This window comes from Boeremia exigua (genome assembly GCF_020726555.1).
Source record: "Boeremia exigua strain MPI-SDFR-AT-0100 chromosome Unknown C7974scaffold_1, whole genome shotgun sequence".
NCBI lineage: Eukaryota > Fungi > Ascomycota > Dothideomycetes > Pleosporales > Didymellaceae > Boeremia > Boeremia exigua.
Genome location: NW_025763518.1, coordinates 3,609,191 through 3,624,524, shown reverse-complemented (window position 1 = coordinate 3,624,524; position 15,334 = coordinate 3,609,191). Strand labels below are relative to the sequence as shown.

The window sequence follows — 15,334 nt, the reverse complement described above, 5'->3', positions numbered from 1 at the left end:
GATCCGGACCGGGCATTACATTACTCATCCAGCGCCTATATCCAGCATGAACCATGATGACATTGTGCATGTTCTTGCGTTGGACTGGAAAAGACTTGCAGTGGTCGGTAATTCAAAGTGTACCATCTCACAGTCCGCAATATCCTTCATACCGGAGGTCCGAGCTACTATCTCGGTATTGGGGACTATGGTGTGGATAAAGACTTGAACGTTCTTCGCAAAACAGAACAAACCTGCATTTACTATCACTACCTACATCTTCCGAACCTACACCACCGAAGATGCACTATCCATCAGTCGTCGTTGTTGTTTTTGCAGCATGCACGCTGGCTGCTCCGGCTCCAATTGCATTCTCTGCAGACAGTCCAGCTGTAAGTTCACAGTTTTTCTTCTTAATACAATCATCATGAATCTAAAATCGCGGCTGAGAGATTAACTTCTAATCAAACATACAGGCTTCATCGCTAGAGGCTCGCGATGACACCGTTACATGCTCGCCCAAATCGAACAAATCCGACACGAAGAAGTTCAAAGTCGATGTCTCGTACGCCAAGAGTCAAGCCAGCAAAGCTGCACTGATTACGGGCATCTCTGGAGACCCACATAACTATGGAGGAGGTGACAATATTGAATGGGGAGTCAGGGAATGTGATGTCAAAGATGCCCCTCTTTGGGAGTACCCGGTATTCTGGCAGGGGTCCAAGGGTCGTTCCGGACAGCTCGAGTGGGATAAGGACCTCAAGACTTCGAAGCAGAAGATGAAGACTCCTTTGAGGGTTGTGTATGTGAACCAGAATGGTGGCGCAAAGTACTGCGGCATCATGACCCACAGTGAGGTTACCGATGAGTATCAGGGCAAAGACTTCTTCCAGCGCTGCGATTGAGTCTGGTCAATTTTTTTGGGATCAGTGAGATCTGTATTTGTAATGTTACGCTCAGTACTAGATGAAATTCTCAATATCACTTTCAGCTTCGTGCGGTAGTCTAGTGAAAGGGTAGAAGAGTGTCGCTCGAAAGCTCTGAGTGACGTAGGTTATTCGTCTTTGTAAAGCTGCAACAAGCTTGCATTGATTTATCGGCCTAGGACAGGAGTCTTGGTAGAGAAGTAACAGACTGTTAGTCATTGACAGAGAGATGAGCGGGAGTATCTGTCATATCTGAATGAAGGAGACCTGTTTGTTCATGATAAATCCGGAAGACCATGTTTCACAATGCGCCACTCGAGTGAAAGCTCAGTGCTACAAGGATTTTTATCGAGAATGCGAGGTCACTTTCACTCATTAGGTATATGTGTCAAGATTGCACATTGTCTAATCGTCCATAATCCATCGAGTTCAACTGCCCAAAGTCGTTGTTCTCAGTCGCCTTTCAAGATTCACGCTAGAGATAACATACACATGTAATATGTGTCAAAACTGTTTAAGAAGCGTACTTCTGAAGACTTGGTAACTTGTGGTAGTGGATGCACGAAACGTTTAGCCCTGGTAATATAGAATATAATTCTTCGCGCTTGGAACGGTATCATGATGTGCCCGTCTGTATGCCATGTTAAATCTCGTTCTTCAGGCGGCTTGCCTTTCATCTCCCGTGCTGTTATATGAACACAGTAGTTCTAGCAACCATGATCTCGCTATACAGGTACAACACGCATTGAGACCCTCCTCCAGTACATGGTGGTAAGCTTTCACAGCTTCGAAGTACCTTTCGTCTTTCGTTTCCCACCCCTCCTCCTCTTCTTTCTCTTCATTTCGGATACAGCATCGAGATTGGAGTCTCCGAGTATCGATGTCTGAATAAGCAGCATTTGTCGGGGTGCATGCTTGCGGGTCAGTTTGCGGACCAGGACGACTTGCCACTTTGCAGCACCGTCATAGTGCGACTTGCTTGGTGAGGTTGAATGAGATGAAAGCCTGATCAAGCAAGTCTTGCAAGCAACTGCGCCGCCTTCGGGGCATTGCATGACAAATTGCTTGACGACGAGATCGCAAAAGTCGCACGTGTTCGCCCCTTCTATTCGAGTCCACCCCAGGTCAATCAGGTCTCCTTCACGACTGGGCGTAGTCCCAGCTACGCATGATGTAGATGAGACATACTCTGAATGCTTCATACACGCATGATCCTTCGCCATAGAGACCCTCGTCAATCGTTCTTGGAGAGCCTGCTGTCGTGAGAACTCCTTCTGCGCAGCTCTGAGCTTTCTTATTGCTTCTTGTTGCTCCCGGAGTCTACGTGCCTCTTCCATGGCCTGTTTCTCGGCTTCACGCTTCCGAGATGCAGCGGCTTTTCTCGCTGCCTTTCGTTCAGCTCTTGCTCTCGCGAGCTCCTCCTTCCTCCTTTGTTCCTCCCGCTTCTCCTTCCGCATCTGTTCTCGAAAACGCATTCGTGCAAGCTCTGACTCTGCTTCTCTCCGTAATGCTTCCTCGTATTCTTCGATTTCCTGTTGACGCAGTCTTGCCTCAGCAGCTCGTTGCTGTTCAACTCTTGCTCGTTCGGCAGCCTCGCGAGATCTCTTCTTAGCTAATTGCCCTTTAGCCTGTCGCAAGCGCTCCCTGGCCATTGCTTCCTGCGCCGCCTGCTGCCTCTCTGCAGCTTTTCGCGATCGCTCCTCTGCCTCTCTCTCTTTCTGTTCCCAGTATTGCCTCTGGGCACGAGCGGCTTCCTCGTCTCGACGAGCTTGCTCACGAACAGCCTCCTCGGCCCTTCGTTGTTTTTCTGCCTCAGCAGCAGCTCTCTCATCTTTTCGTCTTTGTCGCCGATCTCGCTCGGCCTGTCGCTTCTGCTGTTGTCGCTGTTGCCTTGCCTCCGCTGCACGCCTTTGCTCTTCTTCATAATGTTCGCGACGTTCTTCTTCGCGTTTGCGATAATCTTCCTCCTCATCCCATTCGGCAATTGCTTCGCGATAGACCTCCCATTCAAACCGAACTTCGTCGTACATATCGTCATAACTAGCGCGCTCGTCTCTGTCGACGAGTGTATCGTACGCTTGGCGGGCCTAATAGCAGTAAGTAAGCTGCAATCGCGATATGTAGAGTCCCTACGCACCTGGCGAAATTCTTGCGCGTCTATAGTGTGCCCTGGTGCCTTTTTGTCGGGATGGTGTTCAAGTGCAAGCTTGCGAAATGCTCTTTTAATCTCACTAGCAGTGGCATACTGATCTATCCCAAGGTCGAAGTAGTAATCGGGAATCTGCGGACGATCCGGCATTGGTGCTGCCATGCTGACGACGACTGTTGAGAAGCTGAGTTCGGCTTGAGTTGAAAATGCGAGGCGTTACCTTTAGTGAGAGAAGAAAAGGTCTTGGCGATCGTCCCCGGGCGGTGAGGTGAGATCAGTGGTGAAGTGAGGGCGGGGAAACCCGTGCAGTTAGCTCGACAGTAGCTCAACGTCGCGACAGTCCCTCCCAGACAATCTAGGTGAGATTAAGGCATAGCTGGAGTCTCGCCTGATGTAGTTTGGGAACGCCGTAGTCCTGGAGATCAGATTGGATCCTCTCATGAAGATGGGAACGTCTTCTTTTGCCTATGAGTGCCTTTCAGAGATAGCTGATAGCAGCCGTTCTCTTGTGCACGTGGCAAATCATGTAACAAACTCGTAGAGGACTTGGATTGTAAGCACACGAAAGGCGCTGTTCGTTCTGCACCTGCTTAACACATCAGTCCACTAAATAGTCGCGAAAATATGACTGAGTATAAGAGGAATTCCTAGCTTCCTGACAAGTGATTCGTTTTGGATCTTCGAAGATTGCAACTCATCTAGTCTCTTGGTGCAGCGTTGTGGATAGAAGCAATTGTAATTGAGATGATGTGACGCCACATGTTTCCTCACCAAACTGGCTGACACGCTTCCAAGTCTGGCAAGGCAGATAGAAGTACGAGGGACGCGAGAGCACCATACTCTTACGGTTATTGATGCGAGTACTCGGCTTGAGAATGGCTTACCGATTCCCAAAGTCAAGTCTGAAATGGGCCACTACGTCACAAAAGACCCCTAGAGACACGGAAAAAAAACACTACTACAAGTACCATGTCTGTCTGCGGGAGGTGAAGCCAACCGAGGTGTTGGCCATTGGCCATGGTATGAGCTGGCTGGAATCGATTGGTATGAAGAATCTTGCCAGCTGTTTCCTTTTTCGGACGTACACAGCGTTTGATCTCTGCTCTAACCCGGTCTCAGGATTCCGTATCCATCTTCGGTATGTCGGAACTCCAGATAAACCTACGCAGTCAACCCACTGCCAGATCCACAAGCATCTCAGCGTCAATCGAAGTATCAGACGAAACTTTCGAAGAGTTTGTGAGCGACTCTGACTGAAGCTGAAGAGAGAGACTGGAATGATGGTAACTAGACCTAACCGGAGAAGATTGACAAAGTTGATATTGCCATGTCTTATGTTCCATGTCTGTACCGCTACACGCGCTTGGATCTGGGCTGAACGATGGTTGCGCAGCCGTGTCTTGGTACTGGAATCTAAAGCGTCAGATTGTCCGTTCATGTTTCTTGTGGTCCTAGTGGAATTTATTTCGTTTGATCATGGCCAGTGAACAATGACTGCATTCGTGGACTTTCTGCAGCTGACCGGCAGACCATACGCGAGAGGGTGTCCAATTACACATTGAACAGCAGTCGCAGGCTCGTATACCCTGCTAGATCCGGAAATATGAATGCCACCGCTCATTTTAAGGGTTTCTGCGCGAGTGTTGCTGCCGTCGTACTGGTACGCTCGCCCGATCCGAAATACTGCACTGCACTGCACTAACGCACGCCGAGCAGACTCACACTCTGGCCTCACCCTCCGCTTCCTACCATCTCCAAGCGCGATTTCCTCCACCAACGACACCAATGTGTAGGGGCATGACACAATTTCAGGCTTGGGTGGAATCCGATGATGGCCAACTCAGCCGATGTCTTGCAACACAACCACGTTCATATCCATCCTCAGCCATTTCGCGATAATACCTCCATCGCCGTGATCGTCGAGACTGTTGCCAGAGAACAACTACCACAAAAATGTCGAGAATGCACAGTGTACATGATCTCAATCTGGTACCATCGACTCATCGAATGCGTTCGGAGCGATATTACGCCGTGATTGGGACGCCTCGCGAGCGTAAGACCCGTCGCAAGCGAGCTGCAGCGTTTGCTGTCATTCAGATGTCGAGATGTCGACTCCGCACTGACGGAAACCGTACTCTGGCACTATAGATATGATGCAGTCAGCATTACAACGTGATGCTTGAGTCTCAGCGCGTATCTCGGCGTTGGTGAAGAGCTACAAGGCTGAAGATTTGTCCGCACTAGGACCCGATCGCTGGTGATGTCCTTACACACTCATGCCATGCGCACCAGGAGCAGGCTATCTTTGTGTGTCCATGAAGCCTTGCGCATGGGCCGTGCCCCATTGAAAGTGGTTGTTGACTTGATCGTCGCGAAGTCTACGTCGTACACAACTGTAACAACATTTTACACCTTCATCCAGGGTCGAACGTAGAATATGCGGACCTGTACACCTATCATACCGAGATAGTTAAATGCAAGCGTGGAACTGACCGTGCGGGTTGGGTAGCTTGAAGGCGTTGCTCCGATATCCTCTTCTCCGGCGCGGTCTTATCTGAAGTCACAGGAAGAGGATGGATGATGCGACGCAGGTGCTGATTTGTCCGTAAATGTGCCTTTGGCTCTGTTCGTGGCGTGCGCGCTGTTAACCCCGCACGCGCAAGCAAGGTTTCTTCGTCCGACTGTAAAAGTGTGATGCTCGCCTCATCACAACACCGAACGCGAGACCGCGCGGTAACGTCTTTCGGTTGTTTTGTGGGTCGCTACGTTTGTGATTGGCTGTGTTCCCCTTGCACCGCGGGCACTCGGTGAACCACTTGTGAACGATGCGGCTTAGCGCCGAATGCTGACAATGCAAGATTGTCAACCAGCATCACCATCCTTGTCCTCGCTCTTTCGCTAATCCACCTCAACTATACATTTATATAGGAGCCGAGAATGAATGAATCCAAAATAAAAAATCACAACTCATCTGCACAGCAACACATCCTCCACACCAAAACAATACTCACTCGCATCTTAAACAAGACTTCCATCATCTAGTTAAGACAGCACAGAAACCCACACAAAACCCAAACAACAGCAATGTCGAAAGCAATTCTCATCACTGGTGCCACTGGCAAGCAAGGTGGCTCGACCATCAATGCTTTGCTCAAAGCGAACGCCGACTTCGACATCATTGCGCTTACTCGTAATGCCCAATCAGCATCCGCACAGAAGCTCAAGGCAAAGTCGACACGGATCAAGATCATCACTGGAAACCTTGACGACGTCGAGGATGTTTTCACAAAAGCCAAGCAAGCTGCCAATGCCCCGATCTGGGGCGTCTTCAGTGTACAGGTATGTCTTCTAGTTTGTTCCTCAAAGCACAACTCACTGACTTTTCAAGCTCGCAATGGGAGATGGTGCAACTGTTGTAACGGAAGAGGCGCAGGGCAAGGCTTTGATCGACGCAGCTATCAAGCACGGCGTCACGCACTTCGTATACTCATCCGTGGACCGAGGTGCCAACACAGACAGCGATCCAACAAATGTCCCGCATTTCGCCAGCAAGCACCGGATCGAGCAGCATCTCTTCCAGTCGGCAGAGGGAAAGATGAGCTGGACCGTTCTTCGCCCTGTTGCCTTTTACGAGAACCTGATTCCCGGATTCTTCGGCAAGATTTTCACCACAAGCTGGATCATGCACATCAAGAAAAACCAGAAACTGCAGCTTATCGCGACCAGCGACATTGGGTTCTTCGCTGCTGAAGCTTTCCTGAAGCCGGAGGAGTTCAAGAACCAGAAGCTCTCGATCGCAGGTGATGAGCTGACATACGATGAGTTCAAGGCCATCTTCAAGCAGAAGACAGGCCAGCAATTGCCCACTACCTTCAGGTTCCTCGCTGCTGGTGTTCATATGATGGTCAAGGACCTGGGATTGATGTTCAAGTGGTTCGGCGAGGTCGGATACGCGGCTGACGTGCAGGCGGCAAGGGCGAGAAACCCGAACATGAAGGATTTCACTACATGGCTGAAGGAGGAGAGTGAGTTCAAGACTCTTTGAGGTTGAATTTGACGACTGAGCGATGTTTTGTGTTTGCGGAGTTTAATATCCACCATAGATTTCTGTACTTAATCAATGGCACTACAATGTTTTACAGAAAAGGATCTCACATTGAATGTAGTTAAAGCAGATTTCACCGCCTGTTCCACTACTAGCTTAACTTGGTGTATGGATGCGTATACTCTTGCGGAGCACGTGGTGAGAGGACATCACGTGATCAATATCATCTCAGCATACTAGTATCGATACATGTTCGATACGCTATGCATGTGTGCATGCTTTCTACCGTCAACTCAATTCTCTGATTTAGTTTCCTGTCATGAAAGGTTTCAGCAAGGTTGAGCACCAACTTCGGGTGCAGATCGTTTCCCGATTTGATCTACTACATCATCGATATCCGTAGCGTATTGTCAACTACAACGACAGCTTTAGATGGTGTATAATCCTTTCCATGGTAATCATTTACAATCTGGTCTGAGAGTCTGCGGCGAATGTCCACTCTGCATGCCTTCCACTGATCAATTATCTCGATATCACCATGCCAGCACAGTTACTGTCCTACTGGAACATCAAGACACCCATTGATAATGCATGGCACCCCCAGATCGGCCAATGCCCGACCCCCTACACCAAAAACCTACCGCAAATACTACAGCGCACAGATCTCGAAGCTACACTTGTGGATGCCGCGCCCTACATTGCCGGGATCGGCGCGCTTCGACACGCGTCCCAGGCTTTCGACTTCGGCTTCACCGTATCAGCAAACATATTCAAGAACGCCAGGACTTTGAATGCACTGCACGGATCTACGCTCCTTTTCATCCCATTGGTCTTGTCTCTACAAGCTGCTGGCATCGAATACAGGAATCTCATCCCGCGGTGGAGCACTGTTCGAGAGCGTCATAGGGACGAGGAAGAAGTCCGACGGCATGTTGACGTGGGTGCGTATCTGGGTGCTCTTACCTGGGCCGGACGAATGATCATGAGGGTGGGGGTTCGGTACTGGGCGCCGATAGATGTCGTCCTGGGTGGCGCGGTGGCTGATATGCTGCACCGGGAGTACATGCGGACGCACGACTTTTGATACATCGACAGGAAACACACTCCCATCGCAGAGAGAAATAGGAGTTGGGTTAGGACAATTGCATCGCCAGTAAAATACAAGTGCTGATAATGTCAACGCCACAAAACTTGTTCGGCTGAGGGAACAACAGGGTTCAAAAGCATGACAAGGCGCAGAAAGTCGGCTTGGAAATGTGGCTGCGGCAACAGCGTCGAAGAATTTGAGATGGTAGGCTGGCGAAGCCGCAGAGAAGCGACCGAACACGAAAAGAGCGTAGTGGCTCCAAGATAGCTGTCTTGACGAACTCTAAGTTTGTTTCATCGGTCTCGTGCGTGGCAGTCGCTCAATTTGTCACTAAGTCCACACTTCGAGGAGCTGTCTGTAGTTGCGATTTGAGAGCTCATACGCTATATCTCTCTTTCATGGTGTGCGTATGCATCTGGCTATAGCTCAGGCAGGAGGCTCGCGAACGTACATACAGTTGCTGAGGAGCTGCAATGTGGTCGCACGTGGAAGAACAACGGATGGAAGATAAAAACTTATTCAGTCGCAGGACATGTCAATGGCGTCCAGGTTGCTGCATGTTGAGAACGCACGTTGACGTTTAGGTTGTATTAAAAGCCTGACTGCTAAGAGGCTGGGCATGCTTAGGTCACGCGCTAGCTGGCTGGACCCCTTAATGGCGGACCTCGCCATCCTTCCGCGACGGACTTCCCATCGTCATTCGTCTATCGGGAACACAACGATAACGCCTCTAAACGGACTTGTTTTCTCTTGCGACGCCTGTAACGCCTCTAACGTCGTTTGCCGTTTGCCCGTTCGCTACGCGGCCGTTTGCCCTTGTGATACAGCGCCACAACGCTGAGATGAAATGCGAGTCTTCCTGCCAGAAAAATATGCAGACATGGCTCCGAAGGGGCATTCGATGTTCAGAACAAGATGACTGAATGTCTCAGACAATCTCCACTGTGATCCTCCTGGCCGTTGCCAAGTCATTCATTGTCTATCTCAGTAGGAGCGGCGATACAACTACGGCAGTACTCGTTCTTGTTCAGTTGTTGCGAATTGCTTTCCTCAAGTCTGCCCGGTTCGGCAGCCGAATGTCTTCAAAGTCATGACTTGAGTGCAGCAACGGCGAACTTGGACCAGCTGCGCGGGTTCACACGCAGACTCGGCCACTACACCCAGTGCCACAATGCGACGCGTCCGCCTTTTAACCTCTGCTCCCTTCGCCACGCGGCTTCGTACGCAGCAGCCCCACGCGCGCGGCGCCTCAAACGAGCTACAGCGTCGGGATGTTTCAAATCCGGTGCAGCCCTATCCTGACAGCTGTCAACGCACAGTGCACCTGCGTAACATTCTCGACTCGTGTGACAAGACAGCGGCTGTCAGTATCACGTATACACTCGGCTGCATCACGTATACCCTTCGCTGCACCATGTACACCTCCACTGCATCATGCCTATGACCCATTACGACAGCACCGGCATCTTTGCGCCGACGCATACGCTTCACGATGTTTCTGGTTGTGTTTCTGCGTCCTCGGCGCTAATTGGATCGCAGTTCTGCCGAGCGATTTCCTTTGTCTGAAAAAGCGACATTGACTTGACTGTCTTGGCGTTTAAAAACGCAACCGCCAGGAGTCGGCCCAGCCGTCATTAGATAGGACGTTGTCGATCAAGCACGCCTCAGGAAGTCCCCGAAAAAACAGATCAACTGGAGTTCCTATCGCGAAGTCGAGGCCTTCGGGGAGCCGCACTGACAAGCGAGCACGGCCAGCCAATGAATCGTGCCTCCACGACTCGAGCACGGGTACCCTAGTCACGCCCATTTGCTCGTATGTCGGAGATCTGCCTCCTAACGAGGACGCATGAGGCCTTTCCCATGGCCTGCACTCAACAGCTGGACCGCCCCGGCGGCCCACAGTACGTCAATTTAGGTGTCCATGCACATTGAAGCCCAGGCATGTTTCAAACACTTCGCTGATAGCCGCACTGTCTCTCCTCAGGATGCATATTATGAGTGCAGGTGCGCGGCTATCGTCATCATCTCAGCCAGGCGTTCGTTGACTTTTCCCTCTTTTCATTTTTCTTCACGTTGCCGCTGGTTCGGGTTCCATTCTCCTTTATGGGTGCTGTACAGATTCATTACAATTAGAACAGCAAACCTACACTCTTTAAACTCGCAATTATGTTTCTTTCCGTAGACCGTGCTTCGTACTTCCAGGACCCCGAGAGCAACCGCCGCCGCACAGTATGGCCTTCCGCGCACGGAGATGCCGTTCAGATGAGCACACCATGGCACCTAACGCTCGAAGCGGCCGCCGAGACCAACCAGCGAATCACAAGTGTCTTTGATACCGAGGGTCGTGCGGCACGCATGAGTGCCATGGTGGATTCGTCGCTGTTCCCGCCTCCACTACAAGATCGCAATAGACACTCGGCGTGGGTTGGCAAGAGTGCACAAAGGCAGACATGGCTTGCACCCGTAGCTGGAGCTGACTTGAAGGACCGTGTATGGTCTGGCGAATTCGATGTTGAGAGGAGGCCATCGTTCCAGTCGCGCTCATCAAACCGATGGAGCGGCGAGGTTGATCTGGACGATTTTGAGAAAGATGCCAAGAAGGAGCCATACCCTGTCGACTGGGAGGAGGGTGATGTTGAGAACCCCCTCAACCTCAGCAAGGGACGCAAGTGGTTTAATGCCATGATGCTCGCGTTCGCATGCTTCATGGTGTCGATCGCGTCGTCCGGCTTCTCGCAAGGTACTGAGCAGCTGAAGACTGAGTTCGGCATCTCGCAGACAACCGCCCTCCTCACCACCTCGACATTCGTCCTCGGCTTCGCAGTCGGCGCCCTTATCCTCTCCCCACTCAGCGAAGTCTACGGCCGCCGCGACCTCTACATCATCACATTTGGCGCCTTCGTCGCCTTCAGCGGCATCGTTGGCTTCTCCTCCTCCATGACCGTTGTCATCGTTCTCCGTTTCTTCGGCGGCCTCGCAGGTTCCTTCACGCAAGCCGTCGCCCCCGCTGTCGTCGCTGATATGTTCAACGCCCAGGATCGTGGGCTCGTCATGTCCATCTTCACGCTCGCGGGCCTCGTAGGTCAGAATCTCGGCCCGATCATCTGCGGCTTCCTTGTCAAGGCCTACGGCTGGCGCGCAATCGCCATCCTCATCATCGGCGCCTCGGGACCTACCTGGGTCGTCCTCACCCTCACGTTCCCGGAGACCTACGCTCCGGTCCTCCTGCAACGTCGCGCCGAGGCCCTCACCGCGGAGACCGGTAAGCTGCACCAGGTCGCCGGTCTGACACCGAAGCCCATCGCGCAGCAACTCCGCGTCGGCGCCCTCCGACCCTGGATCATGCTGATCTACGAACCCATCGTCACGCTCCTCTCCCTCTTCCTGTCCGTCGTCCACGGCACTCTCTTCCTGCTTTTCGCCGCCTACCCAATCGTGTTCCAACAAACCCGCGGCTGGGAGCAGGGCATCGCGTCGCTGCCCTTCCTCGCCATCATCGTCGGCATCATGCTGTCGCTCGTGTACGTCGCGCTGGTCGACCAGAAGCGCTACGCCAAAGTCGTTGCGCAGTACGACGGCAACGCGCCGCCCGAGGCGCGTCTTCCGCCTGCGATGCTCGGCGCGGCTGCGCTGCCCATCGGGTTGTTCTGGTTTGCGTGGACCAATGCGCCGGAGATGCCGTTTATGATTTGCGTGTCCGCGGGTGCGCTGTTCGGGTTCGGAATGGTGCTGTTGTACATGTCGCTGACCAACTACATTGTTGATGCGTATCTGGGGTATGCTGCGTCGGCGCTGGCGGCCAGCACGGTGTTGAGGAGTATTGCTGGCGCGGCGTTTCCGCTGTTCACAGGAAAGCTGTATTCGAGTCTGGGCATCCACTGGGCGAGTAGCGTGCCGGGTTTCCTAGCGCTGGTGTTCATCCCGTGTCTGTTTGCGTTCTATAAGTGGGGTGATAAGTTGAGGGGGATGACGAGGTTCGGTGCTGAGGCTGCCAACATGGCCGGTAAATAGACGGTTAGAATTTAGAGCTTCACAGTACATATCCTCATCGCTTGATCTTCTTTGTGACCCAGGAAAAGAACACACCATTACGCGAGAGAGACTTGTAAAGATGCACAAGATTTCGATAAACTCACAGTATTCTCTATATGCTGTACATTGTCCACAAACAGCTATCGGTTCGAGTTTCAGATGCCGCTCAAGAAATCCCCTTTCCTTCATGGCGATGTCAAGTTCGCCCACGATGTCACATTCGACCACGACGTCGCATTCGCCCACGACACATTCCTACCACCACTAATCCCCATGAATCCCTCCAGTCCCTGGGCGTCAACTCCGGCCAGGTCACCACCCGAATGCCCGTAAGGATCCATCAAGTCGTGCGGCCACCAGCACTTGAACTTGCGTTCAAAGCCTGCGTCCTTGGGGTAAAATTTGTCGAACACCTTTTCACACGAGAACTCGACGTTGTCTTTCATGACCGGGTTTGGACAGTAACAGTTCTCAAAGCGAGACTGCTTCTTCTCATCGTCGGATTCTGTTTCATAGTACGGCTGGCAGTGACCAGGCTCCAAGGTGAAGTCCACATCGCCCGTGTGCTTGCAGCCGAGGTTCTTCATGACTCCGTAGGTGAGCCTGACTTGTGTGTCTTCCTTCTTGCGACCCTGGTACACGGTGAGGAGAACTTTGTAGCGCATCTGGAGGTCGGGTCGATCGCCTCGGTCGTTGGCGTAAATCAAGCTCATGGCCCTTTCTGAGTCTGAAGTGTCCTTCCAAAGGTGACCTGCCTTGTCTCCGTTGGGGTCTTTCAACACCCACTCGATCGAAGAGGTCTTGTACTCCATAACTTGCGTGAATTCGATAGTCCATCGGCTCTCTCGAGTCCACGGTGCAGGCGGCGGAGGCGGGTCGTCGTTGGCGGGGCTGAATGGCATGCGCCAAGTGCAATAACCGCCGCGCTTCTGAATGGCTGTGTCGCCTGGGTCGTACCACTTGTTGATACCGTCATCGCAGCTGACATCGGTGGCAGTGAGCTGAGGTGAGCTGCACTGTCGGGCACAGTCATCAGAGATCTGCCAGGACTTGCCATCTGCCCGGGCATTGGTCTTCCACTTCACCCAGCACCATTCACTGCAGTGATCGACAGGCTTCGAGATGAGAAACTCGATCTCCGAGTCCAGTGCATTCAGAGAGTCCGTAACGCTTGTGTGCAGCACGTAGCCCATTCTGTAGTCCGGAGTGCGGGTAGGGGCCCCAATATCGCAGGAGATGTTGAAGCCGAGGAATTGGTTCCAGCACTGACCCTCGCCAGCCTTGCAGCCATGCTCGTCCCACAAAGTCCAGGACAAGGTCGCGTTGGCAGGGTTTCGCTGGATACCATGCTCTACCAACGCGGTCCACTTGCCATGCGGGTCGATCGTATGGCCTGCATTGCAGGTCGGCGTGGGCGCATACGACATGGTGAGACTCGGGATCGCTGTGATGGTCATCGTGGTGCTCGGAAGTGACAATACCGTAGTGAAGGGAATTGCGGGCTCTCCACTGAAGAAGTTGGTTGGATTCACCGTGGGGCAGGCAGCGGGTTTGCATGGGCCTCGCTTGCAATAAGGGGCACTGTCTGCACCATAGCACAAAGCTGACAAGCAGAACTTGGCGCAAACCACGGCATCGGAACCATCTGGTTTGCAGGACTCCTTGATACAAGTTGCGAAGACAAGATCGCAAGTTGGGCAGTTTGGAGCGCCAGTAGGTGTCGCCCAGACGCTTGACGTGGATGTCGATGATACTAGTGAAGTCGAGGACGTGATACTCGCAAACGTTGCTGTCAATGATATGCTGGAGGAGTTGGAGGTCTGCGTAGGAATCGACGTGGATATCGAAGAGTTGGAAGGTACCTCGTTGTTCCCCTCGTCGTCATCGAGTGAGAGTGGAGCTCGAGTACAGGCAGGAGCCTCAGAAGAGGTTGGCTGCTCATTGTCTCCCTCATCATCATCCAGCGAGAGTGGAGCGCGGGTGCAAGACGGGCCTGGGGTTGATGTCGGATGCTCGTTGTCGCCTTCATCGTTATCCAACACGAGCGGAGTACGGCTGCAGGCTGGGCCATCAGTCGTAGGGGACGGTTGCTCGTTGTCACCTTCGTCGTTGAGAAGATCGAGCGGTGCGCGAGTGCACACCGGACCTTCACTGCTGGAGCTGCTGGTGATACTCGAGCTTGTGGTTGTACTTGTAAAACCGACGAGACCACAGCCAGAAAAAGTAGCCTCGAAAGAGACGCAGGCAGACGTCACGGTCTCTGTCATAGTAAAGCTGATCGATGCAATGGTAGTAGGCTCCACCTTGAGGTTTTCGAAGCACGAAACGATACGCTCGGTGACAGTCGTCTTGTCTTTCTCTTCGCATTCCGGCTTTGGCGTTTGCTTGGGCTTAGGATTGGGTCCCGTCCTTGGGCCACAGCCTCCGGGTCGGGTACATTTAGGTCCACCGCAAATCTCGGGTGGACACCAGTCACAGCCGCCCTCGACATTGCAGTAACCGTCGCAGCCAAGAATACCGCAACCCTCCTCGCCCCAATTATCATCATCGTTTACCGGTGGAGGTGGTGGAGGAGTGACATCCGGTGGATTGTTGTCATTGGGAGGCGTTGGATTGATGGGAGGCGTCGGAGTGGCCTTTGGACACCCACCAACGAGTTTGCAAGGGTCAGGGCCAAAGAGTCCGCCAGGAAGGATAATGGGCAACGGGATATTCAAGTCCACATCTCCGCAATCACCGCCGATCGGCAGTCCCATCCATCCACATCCTGCTCAAAGTTAGCCGAGTTCCAACGTGGACCGAGTCCAAGCTGTAGCTTACCGCATCCAAAAAGCTTGCACTTTTTGTCCTTCTTCTTCTTCTTTTCCTCCTCCTTTTCACCTCTCGTACACTTCTTGCGGAGACAAGGGCACATTGGCCTTTTGAGGGTGACGAGAGTCAGAACGTACCACGCCGCACACTCCTTCTTGCAATCTTTCGGAACGCAACCTTTGTCTTTGTCTGGGAGGCCCCACCACCAAGCAGCAAACCACAGCAGATCTTTTCCGCTTGACGGAATTTCATCTGGATGCTGATCCGGAGGGACGCAGAGCGGCCTGCACCATTCCAACATAAAG

At 52.4% G+C, this 15,334-nt stretch overlaps 7 protein-coding genes across 7 annotated transcripts; 4 read left to right on the top strand and 3 right to left on the bottom strand.

Moving 5' to 3' along the window:
• Positions 1 to 121: 121 nt before the first annotated feature.
• C7974DRAFT_384359 (Ribonuclease/ribotoxin) lies at positions 122 to 965 on the top strand. Its single transcript, XM_046140840.1, has 2 exons — positions 122 to 369; positions 454 to 965. Exons 1-2 carry the CDS (start codon positions 282 to 284, stop codon positions 882 to 884), a joined length of 519 nt encoding a protein of 172 aa, XP_046003572.1. The 5' UTR covers positions 122 to 281; the 3' UTR covers positions 885 to 965.
• Positions 966 to 1,684: 719 nt separating this feature from the next.
• On the bottom strand, positions 1,685 to 3,454 carry C7974DRAFT_420251 (uncharacterized protein; the record flags this gene model as incomplete). The annotated part of the gene is made up of 2 exons (XM_046144246.1): positions 3,043 to 3,454; positions 1,685 to 2,992 (listed from the first exon to the last, which is right to left on the bottom strand). Exons 1-2 carry the CDS (start codon positions 3,214 to 3,216, stop codon positions 1,685 to 1,687), a joined length of 1,482 nt encoding a protein of 493 aa, XP_046003571.1. The 5' UTR covers positions 3,217 to 3,454.
• Positions 3,455 to 3,790: 336 nt separating this feature from the next.
• On the bottom strand, positions 3,791 to 4,749 carry C7974DRAFT_28442 (uncharacterized protein). Its single transcript, XM_046137611.1, has one exon. The coding sequence runs from the start codon at positions 4,490 to 4,492 to the stop codon at positions 4,013 to 4,015; it is 480 nt and encodes a 159-aa protein (XP_046003570.1). The 5' UTR covers positions 4,493 to 4,749; the 3' UTR covers positions 3,791 to 4,012.
• A 1,203-nt stretch (positions 4,750 to 5,952) lies between these two features.
• Positions 5,953 to 7,201, top strand: C7974DRAFT_349930 (uncharacterized protein). The gene is made up of 2 exons (XM_046139448.1): positions 5,953 to 6,393; positions 6,443 to 7,201. Exons 1-2 carry the CDS (start codon positions 6,139 to 6,141, stop codon positions 7,097 to 7,099), a joined length of 912 nt encoding a protein of 303 aa, XP_046003569.1. The 5' UTR covers positions 5,953 to 6,138; the 3' UTR covers positions 7,100 to 7,201.
• Positions 7,202 to 7,555: 354 nt separating this feature from the next.
• On the top strand, positions 7,556 to 8,444 carry C7974DRAFT_28407 (uncharacterized protein). The gene has a single exon (XM_046137608.1). The coding sequence runs from the start codon at positions 7,638 to 7,640 to the stop codon at positions 8,181 to 8,183; it is 546 nt and encodes a 181-aa protein (XP_046003568.1). The 5' UTR covers positions 7,556 to 7,637; the 3' UTR covers positions 8,184 to 8,444.
• A 1,729-nt stretch (positions 8,445 to 10,173) lies between these two features.
• Positions 10,174 to 12,237, top strand: C7974DRAFT_28400 (major facilitator superfamily domain-containing protein). Its single transcript, XM_046137607.1, has one exon. It carries the CDS (start codon positions 10,353 to 10,355, stop codon positions 12,195 to 12,197), a length of 1,845 nt encoding a protein of 614 aa, XP_046003567.1. The 5' UTR covers positions 10,174 to 10,352; the 3' UTR covers positions 12,198 to 12,237.
• A 91-nt stretch (positions 12,238 to 12,328) lies between these two features.
• On the bottom strand, positions 12,329 to 15,132 carry C7974DRAFT_440410 (uncharacterized protein; the record flags this gene model as incomplete). Its single annotated transcript, XM_046145324.1, has 2 exons — positions 12,329 to 14,985; positions 15,039 to 15,132. The coding sequence occupies 2 exons, from the start codon at positions 15,130 to 15,132 to the stop codon at positions 12,404 to 12,406; spliced, it is 2,676 nt and encodes an 891-aa protein (XP_046003566.1). The 3' UTR covers positions 12,329 to 12,403.
• Between the last annotated feature and the right edge of the window lie 202 nt (positions 15,133 to 15,334).